Consider the following 14,957-nt stretch of genomic DNA (forward strand, 5'->3'; position numbering starts at 1 on the left):
GCAAAAGAAAAGCCAGGGATAACACTCGGGATGGTGATATGATTTGCAAATGCCATATATAATCCAAAAAATTTAAATTTGTCCAAAATCTGTAACCCACCAGACTGAAGCAGCTCTATGGGGGAAGAGAGAAAAGAGCTGATTAATTCATGAAGCATGGGCTAAGGGTTTTAATCTTTCACATCTCTCCAGTATTCCAGAATATTGGGAGTTGGAGTCTGGTGCCTTAATTATTAGCCTGCAGTTTCAGTTTTAAATTTAAGTTGAGCTCATTGAACCAGAACATTATAGAGGATTAATGTTTGCTCAGTCAAATAGTCACCACACAGTAAGTTGAAAACACAAGAGAACGCTGATGTTGGAATCTGGAGCAAAAAGATATAGGAACAGAATTAGGCCATTTGGTCCATTGAGTCTGCTCCATCATTTCATCATGGCTGATCCATTTTCCTCTCAACCCCAATCTCCTGCCTTCTCCCCACATCCCTTCATGCCCTAATTAAAAATCTATCAACCTCTGCCTTAAAGATACCCAACAAATGCCACAGATATACCATTCTCTGGCTGAAGAAATTTCTCCTCATTTCCATTCTAAATAGATGTCCCTCTATTCCGAGGCTATGTCCTCTTGTTTTACACCACGCCGCCGTAGGAAACTTCCTCTCTATTGAGGCCAGTGAGCACAGGTCCAGAGCCATCAAACACTCCTTGTATGATAAGCCTTTCAATCCCAGAATCATTTTTGTGAATCGCCTTTGAACTGTCTCCGATGTCAGCACATCCCTGCTTAGATAGGGGTCCCAAAACTGCTTACAATACTCCAAATGAGGCCTCACCGATGCCTTATAAAAGCTCAACATTACATCCTCACTTTTATATTCCAGTCCTCTCAAAATGAATGCTAATATTGCATTGCCCTCCTCACCACCAACTCAACCTGCAAATTAATCTTTAAGGAATCCTGCACAAAGCCTCCCAAGTCCCTTTGCACCTCATATTTTTAAAATTTATCCCCATTTAGAAACTAGTCCATTCTTTTATTTCTTCTACCAGAGTACCCAACCACACACTTCCCAACACCATATTCCATCTGCCACTTCTTTGCCCATTCTCCTAATCTGTAAGTCCTTCTATAGCCTCTGTGCTTCCTCAACACTATCTGCCCCTCCACCTATCTTCGTATCATCTGCATCATCTACAAACTTCGCCACAAAGCCATCAATTCCATCATCCAAATCATAATGTGAAAAGAAACAGTCCCAACATAGATCTTTGTGAAACACCACTAGACACGTGCAGCCAACCAGAAAGGGCTCCTTTTATTCCCACTCTTTGCCTCCTGCCAATCAGCCAATGCACTATCCCTGTTAGTATCTTTCCCGTAATACCATAGGCTCTTAACTTGTTAAGCAGCCTTATGCGTGGCACCTTGTCAAAGGCCTTCTGAAAATCCAAATCCACAATATCCACCAATTCTCCTTTGTCTATCCTGCTTGTTATTTCTTCAAAGAATTTCAACAGATTTGTCAGGCAAGATTTTCTCATAAGGAAATCATGCCGATTTTGGCCTATTTTATCATGTTCCTCCAAGTACCCCAAAACCACATTCTTATCAATCGACTTCAATATCTTCCCAACTACTGAAGTCAGATTAACTGACCTATAATTTCCTTTCTTCTGCCTCTCTCCCTTCTTGAAGAGTGAAGTGACATTTGCAATATTCTAGTCCTCTGGAACCATGCCAGAATCTGGTGATTCTTGAAAGATTATTACTAATGCCTCCACAGTCTCTTCAGCCACATCTTTCAGAACCCTGATGTGTAGACCATCTGGTCCAAGTGACTTATCTACCTTCAGACCTATCGGTTTCCCAAGCATCTTCTCCCTTGTAATAGAAATTTCATTCATTTCTGCCTCCTGACACTCTCAAACTTCCAGCATACTGCTAGTGTTTTCCACAGTGAAGATGTATGTAAATTATTTATTCAGTTCGTCTGCCATTTCGTTGTCCCCCAATACTAACCCTTTAGCATCATTTTTCAATAGCCTGAGATCTATTCTCACCTCTATTTTGCACTTTATCTATCTTAGAAACTTTTGGTATCCTCTCTAATATTATTGGCTAGCTTACCTTTGTATTCCACCTTTTCCTTCTTTATGACTTTTTTAGTTGCCTTCTGTTGGTTTTTAAAAGCTTCCCAATTCTCTAATTTCCCACTGATTTTTGGTCTATTATATGCCCTCTCTCTGGCCTTTATGTTGACTTTGACTTCTCTGGTCAGTCATGGTTGCATCATCCCACTTTTAGAGTACTTCTATAGGATGCATATATCCTCCATTTTCCGAATTGCTCCCAGTAACTCCAGCCATTGCTGCTGTCCCGTTATCCCTGCTAGTGTCCCCTTTCAATCAATTTTGGCCAGCTCCTCTCTCATGCCTCAGTAATTCACATAACTCCAATGTGATGCTGATACATATGACTTCCCCTTCTCCTTCTCTCATTGCAGTGTGAATTCTATCATATTATGATCACTGGCCCCCAAGGGTTCCTTTACTTTAAGCTCTTTAATCAATTCTAGTTCACTGCACAACACCCAATCCAGAATAGCTGACCCCTAGTGGGCTCAGCAAAGAGATGCTCTAAAATGCATCTCAGAAGCATTCTACAAATTCCTTGGGATCCAGCACCAACCTGATTTCCCCAATCTACCTGCATATTGAAATCCTCCATGACTATTGCCCTTTTGACATTCATTTTCTATCTCCCGTTGTAATTTGTTGACCACACCTTTGCTACTGTTTGGAGCTCTGTCTTTTTACCCTTGCAGTTTCTTATCTCTGCCTATGATTCTATACCTCCCGATCTTTTGTCACCAATTTCTAATGATTTGATTTCATTTTTTTCCAATGGAGCCATGCCAACCCCCTCTGCCTGCTTGCCTGTTCCTTCCGATACAATGTGTATCCTTGGACATTAAGCTCCCAGCTATCATCTTCTTTCAGCCACAGTTCGGTGATGCCCACAATGTCATATGTGTCAATCTGTAACTCTGCTACAAGTCCACCTACTTTATCCCGTATGCTGCACGCATTCAAATATAATATCTTCAGTCCTGTATTCATTGCCCTTTTTGAAATTGTCCCTCTTTTACATTACAACTTATCCCACTGACTGCAATTTTGCAACATCACCAGCCTGTCCTTCCTTGCAGTCTCACTACACACTGCCTCTTTTTGTAAAGTAACTAACCCACCCTCAGCCCTCTCACTCCAGTTCCTGTCCCTCTGCTAAATTAGGTTAAACTCTCCCAAACACCTCTCGCAAACCTGTACGCAGGATATTGGTCCCCCTCCCCACCCCGGGTTCAGGTGGAACTCCTCTCTTTTGTACAGGTCAGAAGGGATCGCTATGATCAAGAAATCTGAACTCCTGCCCCCTGCACTAGTTCTTCAGTCACGCATTCATGTGCCAAATCATCCCGATATTACCCTTAATGGGCATGGCACAGGCAGCAATCCAGAGATTACTATCTTGGAGGTCCTACTCTTCAGCTTTCTACCTAGCTCCCTAAAATCTCTCTTCAGGACCTTTTCACCTTTCCTACCTATGGTATTGGTGCCAATATGTACTAATAGGGCTGGCCACCCTCTCCCTTTAGAATGTCATGCTCCCGATCCGAGACATCACTGACCCTGGCACCTGGGAGGCAACGTACCATCTGGGTGTCTATCTTGCTCACAGATTCTCATCTGTTCCTTTTACTATGGAATCTTCTATCACTTCTGCAGTCTTCTTCACCTCTTTCCTCTTATGAGCCACAGCACCTATGCCTTCCACTCTTACATCACCAATTTCTAACGATTTGATTTCATTTTTTCCTCTGAGGAGCTGCAGTTTGGTGTGCCTGGTGCAGATATGGTTATCCGGGGCGATAGATGTCCATTCCAACAATGGCCGCTCCGTTTGCCTCTGCCTTATTTTTATTCATCTTTTCTAATGAACCTGTTCACTAATTGGGTGCAGCCCCACTCCAAAAATTGCCGTGAAGCACTGCCTTTTTAAATCTTCAATCACAGACCTATGTGAATTTTCCCCTTCTTCTCGTGGTCCCGTTCACTGATTGGGCGCAGTCCAACCCTGAAAACGGACGCAAAGCACTGCCTTTTTAATCTTCAATCCTGGACCCGACCCACAGTGCGTGCAGTCATTGCTTCTTCTCATGGTCCCGTTCACTGATTGGGCGCAGTCCAACCCTGCTTGACAAATCTGCTAGGGAAACTCAGAAGGTCAGGCAGCATCTTAGGGGGCAATTGGACGGTTAACGTTTTGGGTCAAGATCCTTCATGTTGACTCCCTGAAGACCTACACCCACACCTCAAGGTTCAATAATAGATTCATCCTCACTGCCACCAGGTTCTGAATCAATCTGAAAAACCCTAACATTATCTTGATCTATATTTCTTCTTTCTCTTAACTTACACTAATGTTATTATGTTGTTTAGTCTAATCTGTTGTGTAAGTAATTTATGTTGATTTACATCTATGTTGACCTACTGCGCTACTGCCGCAAAAAAAGCTAACTTTCATGGCATTTGTACCCTGTGGTGTGTGTGGTACGTCCAGGGAGGGTAGCACCTTTGGTGAAGGGGGCAGTCGTATCCATTCTGGGGCAACTCATTTGCCCTTTTCCCCACCTGTGGCTCCAGGTAGCTGTTTGCATGCAAAAGTGCCGCATCCCAGTACACTGCTTCGACAGGCAGGCCGAAGCAGGTGAGGGGAGCCAGCAGGCCTCATAACCCCGAGAGATAGTGACATGCCCATCCTAGTTTGCAAATTCAGCTCCGGTGGACTGGGTGGATAGGGTTAACAGTGAGATCCAACATCCAGGAAGGTGGCTCTGCAACACTTTGTGGAGAGCGAAGGGCACGAGAAAGCACAGAAGTAGTCATGGTCATCCACTGCAACCAAGCAAGACCCCAATTGTGACAATGACTCAATTCAATAAACAATAGACAATAGACAATAGGTACAGGAGTAGGCCATTTGGCCCTTTGAGCCAGCACCTCTGTTCACTGTGATCATGGCTGATCATCCACTATCAGTATTCAGTTCTGCCTTATCCCCATAACCTTTGATTCCGCTATCTTTAAGAGCTCTATCCATCTCTTTTTTGAAAGCATCCAGAGACTTGGCCTCCACAGCCTTCTGGGGCAGAGCATTCCATATATCCACCACTCTCTGGGTGAAAAAGTTTTTCCTCAATTCCGTTCTAAATGGTCTACCCCTAATTCTTAAACTGTGGCCTCTGGTTCTGGACTCACCCATCAGCGGGAACATGCTTCCTGCCTGCAGCGTGTCCAATCCCTCAATAATCTTACATATTTCAATAAGATCCCCTCTCAGCCTTCTAAATTCCAGAGTATACAAGCCCAGTTGCTCCAATCTTTCATCATATGACAGTCCCGCCATCCCGGGAATTAACCTTGTGAACCTACGCTGCACTCCCTCAATAGCAAGAATGTCCTTCCTCAAATTTGGAGACCAAAACTGCACACAGTACTCCAGGTGTGGTCTCACCAGGGCCCTGTACAGCTGCAGAAGGACCTCTTTGCTCTTATACTCAATTCCCCTTGTTATGAAGGCCAGCATGCCATTAGCTTTCTTCACTGCCTGCTGTACCTGCATGCTTGCTTTCAGTGACTGATGTACAAGGACACCTAGATCTCGTTGTACTTCCCCTTTTCCTAACTTGACTCCATTTAGATAATAACCTGCCTTCCTGTTCTTACCACCAAAGTGGATAACCTCACATTTATCCACATTAAACTGCATCTGCCCACTCACCCAGCCTGTCCAAGTCACCCTGCATTCTCATAACATCCTCCTCACATTTCACACTGCCACCCAGCTTTGTGTCATCGGCAAATTTGCTAATGTTACTTTTAATTTCCTCATCTAAATCATTAATATATATATTGTAAACAGCTGCGGTCCCAGCACAGAACCCTGCGGTACCCCACTGGTCACCGCCTGCCATTCCAAAAGGGAGCTGTTAATCGCTACTCTTTGTTTTCTGTCAGTCAGCCAATTTTCAATCCATGTCAGTACTCTGTCCCCAATACCATGTGCCCTAATTTTGCCCACTAATGTAATTAATTAATTAATGTAACTAATATAATTCACTGGACCCCGACTTCTGAGGTCACGAGGGAGTGGAATTGTCCCAGTACAATGGCTTTTCTACTTTAAAAAGTCTCTGCGCAGGTTTCTTGTTTGATTTTGATTTTGATTTTGTTATTGTCATTGGACAATAACTGAATTTACTGGAAAATTGCAAATGTCACTGCACTCTTTAAAGAAGGGAGAGAAGCAGAAGGAAACTATAGGCCAATTCGCCTGACTTCAGAGGTTGGGAAGATGTTGGAGTCCATTAAGGATGAGGTTTTTGGGTACTTGGAGGCGCATGATAAAGTAAGCAAAAGTTGGCATGGTCTTCCCAAGGAGAAGTCTTGCCTGACAAATCTGTTGGAATGCCTTGAAGAAGTAACAGGCGGGACAGACAAAGGAGAGTCAGTGGATGTTGTGTACTTGGATTTTCATAAGGCGTTGACAAGACGCCACACATGAGGCTGCTTTAAAAAGGTCCATGGTATTACAGGAAAGATACTAGCATGGATAGAAGATTGGCTGACTAGCACGAGGCAAGGAGTCAAAATAAATGGTTTCTGGTTGGGTATTGACCAGTGATGTCCTTCAAGGGTCGGTATTGGGACCGCTTCTTTTCACGTTTTATATCAACGGTTTGGATGACGGAATTGATGGCTTTGTGGCCGAGTTTGTAGATGACACAAAGAAAGGTGGAGGGGCAGATAGTCTGAAGATTGGGAGAATGGGCAAAGAAGTGGCAGATGGAGTATAGTCTAGGGAAGTGTATAGTCATGCACTTTGGTAGAAGGAATAAAAGCGTAGACTATTTTCTAAAAGGTGAGAAAATACAAATCTCGGAAGTGCAAAGGGACTTGGAAGACCTTGTGCAGGATTCCCCAAAGGTTAACTTGCAGGTGGTAAGGAAGGCAATTGCAATGTTAGCACTCATTTCAAGAGGACTAGAACGTAAGAGTAAGAATATGAAGCTGAAGCTTTATAAGGCATTGGTCAGACCAAACTTGAATTTTTGTGAGCAGTTTTGGGTCCCTTATCTCAGAAAAGATGTACTGGTGTTGGAGAGGGACAGAGAATGATTCCAGCAATGAAAGAGTAAACATATGAGGAGCATATGATAGCGCTGGGCCTGCGTTTACTGGAGCTCAGAAGAATGAGGGGTGGAATCTCAATAAAACCTATTGAATATTGAAAGGCCTAGACAGAGTGTATATTGAGAGGCTGTTTTCTTTTGTGGGTGAGTCTAGGACCAGAGGGCACAGCCGCAGAATAGAGGTATGTCCATTTAGAACAGAGATGAAAAGCAATTTCTTCAGCCAGAGGGTGGTGAATCTGTGGAATTCATTGCAATGCACGGCTGTGCAGGCCAAGACATTTAGTATATTTAAAGCACAGGCTGATAGGTTTTTGGTTGGTCAGTATGTCAAAGGTTCTGGGGAGAAGGCAGGAGAATGGGGTGGAGAGGGATAATAAACCAGCTATGATGGAACGGCAGAGCAGACTTGATGGGCCGAATGGCCCGATTCTGTCCCTATGTCTTATGGTCTTATTTTTTTCATATATCTCTGTGACAATGAACTTGAAACTTGACCATTCATTTCCTTCCATGGATTCTGCCTAACCTACCGAGTTTCTCTAGACATTTTATTTTGCTAGGGGATTAAAGCTGAACTTTCTTTAATTCAATTATAAGCACATCCCTGGAAAGTTGCCCGGTGGTAAGTGCTTTGTAGCAGAGAGCAAAGGATGGGGAGTTGGCAGCAAGTGGAGTATTGAAACAAAGTTTAATTTTACATTCTTAAATCGCTAAATTGTATGGCGTTAATATGACACTTGAATGGGGCTTATAGACAAAGATTAAGTTAAATACTACACTTCAAAAAAATGTAGAGTTCAGGACTTCTCCGAAGGTTGTTACCTTGTCATGTTCAAAAGGCTTGTGATGCTGTCTGGAGCTTAGACGACTGATGCTAAGCTCATGGTAGGGTCACCCTTGATGGTAAGGTCAAAGGGAGGTTCCAAACAGGAGCGATCCAACAAAGGACGCAACGATGGAGCTGGCAGAAGATGATAACGCATGACAACAGCAGTGAAGGGTTGCCAGTCGTCTCGCTTTCCATGGCGCTGGACCCTGCCCCTCCCCCCGATCTGTCAAGGACTGTTAGAGAGAGTTTTTGGGTAGATGATTCATTTACACTGTTACATACCTCAAGGAGATCTTGTGACTTTCTTGTGAGAATGATGTAATGGTCTTTTGGAGGTCACCTGATGTAATTTTCCCGCCAATGTGAGGTCATGTGATGACATGTTCACCAAGGGTATAAAAGGGAAGACCTCTGGTGACGCAGTTAGGTTTTCCAGCTAGAACGTTCGTCAGTGTCTCTGTTTTTTTGCGTATTTGTTTTATGACACAGTTTCATTTTTAAAACGGAGTTTTACGTTCCATTGTAAGGTACAATAGTGCTGGATTGGCAGTTTACCCTTTTTCCCAGATGTGCTAATGTACCTTTTCAGTAGTATTAGAGAGTGAAGATTTTATCGAGGTACAGGATATGAAGGATTAAGAGAAGTCAGGGATGTTCGGCAGTTTAATAAAGAATCGACCTTATTGAGTCTTCGTTGAAGGAGTAGTGACCTGCATTGAAGATAACTCTTGCCAAAAGAGCAAGGAAGTTCATGCAAGGTGCTCTCTAGAAATTAAGGTTAGTTGTTTTAAGCCATTTATTTCCTTCATCGTGAATCCTTTGGACAGAACCAGCAGGAAAGTCATGTCTATGAAGAAATCCTTCTCCAGAGAAGTCTCTCCCAATTGAACGTATAAATCTGTTGGACTTTTGAATTTACCATTTTAAGAACTGTATTAGACTTTACCGCTTTAAGAACTGTTTTCGCATTTATTGCTTTAAGAACCAGTGCCAAGTGACGATTTGTTGAACAGCCGCATAGCGGTTAACTTCTGGTTAAGGATTTTGTTTGTTTTTTATTGTTTATCCGTGTTTAATAAATGGTTGGTTGTTTTTGTATAACCTGACTTGATTGATATTCATTGTTGCCAGTTTCGTAACAACACTTAAATGACTTTGGCCACCAGTCTTCTGTTTCATGCTCTCACCCTTCTGGTGCGCTTTTACCTTAATCACTGCCACCTCTTCTGGCAGGCTCACTGCTTCCAGTAGCTGTTGTATTAGGTGCCCATGCTGAATATTACCACCCATTGAAGTTATGAATCCTCGTCGTGCCCAAGCCATTAGGTAATCATGCACCACCCCAAATGCATACTGGCTGTCAGTATATATAACCTGTTCTTTAACAGATTTGACATTGTGACCTCTGCTCATCCCCCGCATGAGCCATCTGTTGTCGGCCCCCAACCAAATCATATTCCACTCTCCCCTCCTACCCCTCCTCACAGTCCCCCACCCTGCTCTCATGACTATACCCTTTCCCCACACGAAACCACCACGGTGGGCTTCACGGCTGAACAGGTGAGAAGACAGCTGAAACGTCTCAACCCAAGCAAGGCTGCAGGACCGAATGGTGTCAGTACCAGGGTGCTCAAAGCCTGTGCCCCTCAGCTATGTGGAGTACTTCGCCATGTATTCAACATGAGCCTGAGGCTCCGGAGGGTTCCTGTACTGTGGAAGACGTCCTGCCTCGTCCCTGTGCCGAAGACGCCGCGCCCCAGCGGCCTCAATGACTACAGACCGGTGGCATTGACCTCCCACATCATGAAGACCCTGGAGAGACTTGTTCTGGAGCTGCTCCAGCCTATGGTCAGGCCACACTTAGATCCCCTCCAGTTCGCCTACCAGCCCCGACTAGGAGTCGAGGATGCCATCGTCTACCTGCTGAACCGTGTCTACGCCCACCTGGACAAGCCAGCAAGCACTGTGAGGGTCACGTTTTTTGAGTTCTCCAGTGCGTTCAACACCATCCACCCTGCTCTGCTGGGGGAGAAGCTGACAGCGATGCAGGTGGATACTTTCCTGGTGTCATGGATTCTTGATTACCTGACTGGCAGACCACAGTACGTGTGCTTGCAACACTGTGTGTCTGACAGAGTGATCAGCAGCACTGGGGCTCCACAGGGGACTGTCTTGTCTCCCTTTCTCTTCACCATTTACACCTCGGACTTCAACTACTGCACAGAGTCTTGTCATCTTCAGAAGTTTTCGGATGACTCTGCCATAGTTGGATGCATCAGCAAGGGAGATGAGGCTGAGTACAGGGCTACAGTAGGAAACTTTGTCACATGGCGTGAGCAGAATTATCTGCAGCTTAATGTGAAAAAGACTAAGGAGCTGGTGGTAGACCTGAGGAAAGCTAAGGTACCGGTGACCCCTGTTTCCATCCAGGGGGTCAGTGTGGACATGGTAAAGGTTTACAAATACCTGGGGGTACGAATTGACAATAAACTGGACTGGTCAAAGAACACTGAGGCTGTCTACAAGAAGGGTCAGAGCCGTCTCTATTTCCTGAGGAGACTGAGGTCCTTTAACATCTGCCGGACGATGCTGAGGATGTTCTACAAGTCTGTGGTGGCCAGTGCTATCATGTTTGCTGTTGTGTGCTGGGGCAGCAGGCTGAGGGTAGCAGACACAAACGGAATCAACAAACTCATTCGTAAGGCCAGTGATGTTGTAGGGATGGAACTGGACTCTCTCACAGTGGTGTCTGAAAAGAGGATGCTGTCTAAGTTGCATGCCATCTTGGTCAATGTCTCCCATCCACTACATAATGTATTGGATGGGCACAGGAGTACATTCAGCCAGAGACTCATTCCTCCAAGATGCAACACAGAGCGTCATAGGAAGTCATTCCTGCCTGTGGCCATCAAACTTTACAACTCCTCCCTTGGAGGGTCAGACACCCTGAGCCGATAGGCTGGTCCTGGACTTACTTCATAATTTACTGACATAATTTACATATTACTATTTAACTATTTATGGTTCTATTACTATTTATTATTTATGGTGAAACTGTAACGAAAACCAATTTCCCCCGGGATCAATAAAGTATGACTATGACTATATACCTACCCGTCTGCCCTCACTGCAGCGTAGAGCTTCTATCAGAGCTACCAGCTCTGCTACCTGAGCTGAGCAACCCCCTGGCAGTGCCCCTGAAGCTAACTCTTCACCTGTTTCCTTTACCATGGCCCACCCAGTTCATGCTTCCGATCTATGTACCTCCTAGACCCACCTATAAAGATTTCATCTGCTCTTCCTTCCAGAGGTGTTTCCTTCACACCGATATCTTCTTCCTTGACAACTTCTGTTTGGCACTCGTCTGCTTCTCCCTCTGTTAGGATGGCGCTCGAGGGATTCTCCCCAGTGTCTCTAACTATGGCTACTGACTTGTCCTTTGGAATGAGAACTGCCTCCCAAGCTGCTCTTCGGCTATCGGTGACTGCCCTCAGCCTCCCCGTGTTCAGGAGCTCTACAATGGTATGGGGCGCGTGTAGGATCAGTTGCCCCATCATCACAACTGGTTCGCTTACTCGCACAGCCCACGCGGTGCAGTCTACAGCTGCAACGCAACAGGGTCCTGTTTCGTAGAGTAATAGGCCTCCAGCCTTCCGGAGCCCTCATGGTCCTGCACCACTACTGCGTTGTAGTATCCTCCCTCGTTACTACAGTATAGGTGAAAGGGGCGAGCTGCATCTGGTAACCCTAACGGGGGCGCAGAGACCAGAGCTTTCTTGATATTGGTAAAGGCCTTTTCCTCTACTGCTTCTAGTGGGGGCTCCCATCCTTTAATCAAAGTCTGTATTGGGGCCACGAGTGCTGAGAAGCCCGGCATAAAATTTCGGCAGTAGTTAAACAAACGCATCACCTTCCTCACTCCCCTTACATTGACTGGACGGGGCATGGAGCTGATTGCCGAACATCTGTCATCTGACATGTCCTTCTTCCCTTGGGAAATGGTGTAGCCCGGATACTGTACGGTTGGTTTGCCTAGCTGAGCCTTGTGCGGACTGATTTTAAACCCTTCATCCTGCAGTACCTCTAAAACACTGGCCATCACTCCTAAATGGCCTGCTTCATCTTCCGAAGCAATGAGTAGATCATCTACATATTGTAAGATGGTCGACCAGTAGGGCGTTAAATCAAGCTCCCAAAGTCTGCGCCATGACTTTATGAAAAATAACTGGGTGATTGTGGAATCCCTGGGGGAGTCTAGTCCACGTATACTGCCGCCCACCCAGGGTGAAGGCAAATCGGTCTTGGGATTCAGGTGCTAAGGGGAGCCCCCAAAACCCATTAGCGATATCCAGGACTGAAAAAAATTTATGTCCTGGAGACAGGCCATTCAGGATTGTTGCAGGGCTCGCCAAGATGGGATGCAGTCTGGGCATGGTCTTATTAAGGGCGGTATAGTCTATTGTTAACCGATATGACCCATCAGGTTTCTTTACTAGCCATATAGGTGAGTTAGTAGTGGCCGCAGTCTCTCTGAGTATCCCCTGGTGTTTTAGTTCCTTCACTATACCCTGGACAGCTGTCAGCGTGTCAGGTTTTATAGAATACTGCTTATGGGGTTTATGCAGGTCCCCATCTATTTTAACTGGGTTTATCTTTACGACCACAATCTTGCCTGTGTGTAGCCCACAGTGCTGGGAACTGCTGACAAAGTAAACCATAGACACTATCCTGGCTCCAGTCTCTAATGATCGGGACAGCCGCACCTATGCTAGGCAGGTTGTGCGCATTCACTGCCCCTGACTTGTTCATTTTATTTCTCCTTTTCCTGAATCTATAACAGCTCCTGTTTCCCGTAGGATGTCTATTCCAAGGATCGTGCCCTCATTATTTGGACATACCCAGAAATACACTGGAAGCTGCATTCACCTGATTTCTAGTATTTGCGACTCGCTTCTTTCTACTTTTACTGTTTTTCCTCCCACACCCCTGATATAACTGGCCTGTCCGGTTGTTGGTAAGGGTAGGTCAGTTATCCATACCGATGCCCCTGTGTCCACTAACATATTGCATTGCTGGCCCCCTAACATTGCTGCTGTGTCCATCCGCGGCTCACCAGCGCTGGCAGTGGGGGCCGCCACCAGCTATTTCCCTGACTAAAGGCTGATTTATAATTGTACGTCAACTCGACGCCGTAACCTACGCAAGAGACCTACTCATGTTGAGAGCATTTATACTTTTGCGTTTGTGTGTCTGTGTCGCTCTGCAATTTGTGAACGTCACGCATGCGCACACACCTGTCCGTGCAAGGCTTCATAGTCATGGTAGTCCTTGGGGTAAACAAGAAGCGAGTGTCTTTTATCATAAAAGCAAAATGTATCCTCCATAATTTCGGAGGTCTGTAAAGCTTTATGGAAAGCATTACAGCCAGAGTCCCTTCCCTGCCCTTCAGTCACCCAATGGGATGCTATTGCAGTGTAGGAGGAAAAGCGATGCTACCAAGCGGACCAATCACAGCTCTTGTGGTCTGCGTCGCTGCGACGCGTAGTTACATTTTGCGAGAGGTGCGCGTCAGGCTACGGCATAGGGATCTGCATAGGCACTGCGTAGGGTTTGCGGCTACGCCGTACCTATGGCGCCAAGTTGACGCACAAGTATAAATCAGCCTTTAGAAGCCGTCTTTACCAGTTCTATGATCTGATCAACAATCAGAATGGACAGACTGGGTGCCGATGGGCTGAGTGACTGGGTGTCTGCCGTGACCTTCGCTTGGGGTCTTCCCCCTTCCTTTTGGACACTGTCTCCAGCCATGTCCCGATAGGCCACAGCTGTAGCATATCAATTTCACTGTTTTATACCTGGTCCGACAGTCCTTTGCTCGGTGCCCTGGCTGTTGGCACCTAAAACAAACCCTCTGTGTCGTCATAACAGTTGCACCCACTGTACCCACTTTCCGATTGTTCTGGACTTCTCCGAAGGTCGTTACCTTGTCCTGTTCAAAAGGCTTGTGATGCCGTCTGGAGCTTAGACGACTGACGCTAAGCTCATGGTAGGGTCACCCCTGATGGTAAGGTCAAAGGGACGTTCCAGACAGGAACAATCCAACCAGGAATGCACGGTGGAGCTGGCAGAAGGTGATAATACATGACAACAACAGTGAAGTGTCCCCAGTCATCTGCATTCCATGCCACTGGACCCTGCCCCTCCCCTGATCTGTCAAGGACCATAAGGTGACTTCCCAGGCATCAGCCTCAAACATCATACAAAGTCACACACAGACATTCACCATTAAGGCAATCCACCCTAACATCTTGGATCAGCCTCTACAGCCGCCTGTGGACCTTCCAATAGACAATCCCTTTGGAGAACAACATTATGAACATGAATGACCACACTACTACTGTTTTGGAAAACTGGAGCAACAACTGTGCTGTAAAGCCTGTTATGTGTTTCTGCCAAAACTCATTTCTATCATCACAGACTGAATAATTATTACTGATCAGTGCAATTGATCAGCAGAATGGCTAAATCATTTTTTTAGTTTTTCTCTATATAAACTATGTGTCTTGATACAGAGAAATGGTCACCTCTGTCTATTTTATTGATTCGACTGAACTAAAAATTAAGGATTCTCTTCATTCAGAGTATCCAGTCAACTGATTGGGAGTGATCTACACACGGCACAGTCCTGGCCCTTCAGCCCACAATGTTGTGCTGACCAATGTAAACCTACCCCATCATCAATCTAAACTTTCCCTCCTACACAGTCCATATCTCTCCATTTTTCTTACATCCACGTGCCTATCCAAGAGTCTTTTTAGTGTCCCTGATGTATCTGTCTCTACCATCCCCAGCAGTGCATTCCAGGGCCC

The 14,957-nt window shown here is 45.4% G+C and overlaps 1 protein-coding gene across 1 annotated transcript; it reads right to left on the reverse strand.

The window, feature by feature from the left end:
• Positions 1–11,686: 11,686 nt before the first annotated feature.
• Positions 11,687–12,187, reverse strand: LOC140198409 (uncharacterized). Its single transcript, XM_072259501.1, has one exon. The coding sequence runs from the start codon at positions 12,185–12,187 to the stop codon at positions 11,687–11,689; it is 501 nt and encodes a 166-aa protein (XP_072115602.1).
• Positions 12,188–14,957: the final 2,770 nt, after the last annotated feature.

This window comes from Mobula birostris, chromosome 5 (assembly GCF_030028105.1).
Source record: "Mobula birostris isolate sMobBir1 chromosome 5, sMobBir1.hap1, whole genome shotgun sequence".
NCBI lineage: Eukaryota > Metazoa > Chordata > Chondrichthyes > Myliobatiformes > Myliobatidae > Mobula > Mobula birostris.

Coding starts and splice junctions, on each gene's coding strand:
- LOC140198409 (XM_072259501.1), bottom strand. CDS start 12,187: ATGGCCAGTGTTTTAGAGGTACTGCAGGATGAAGGGTTTAAAATCAGT.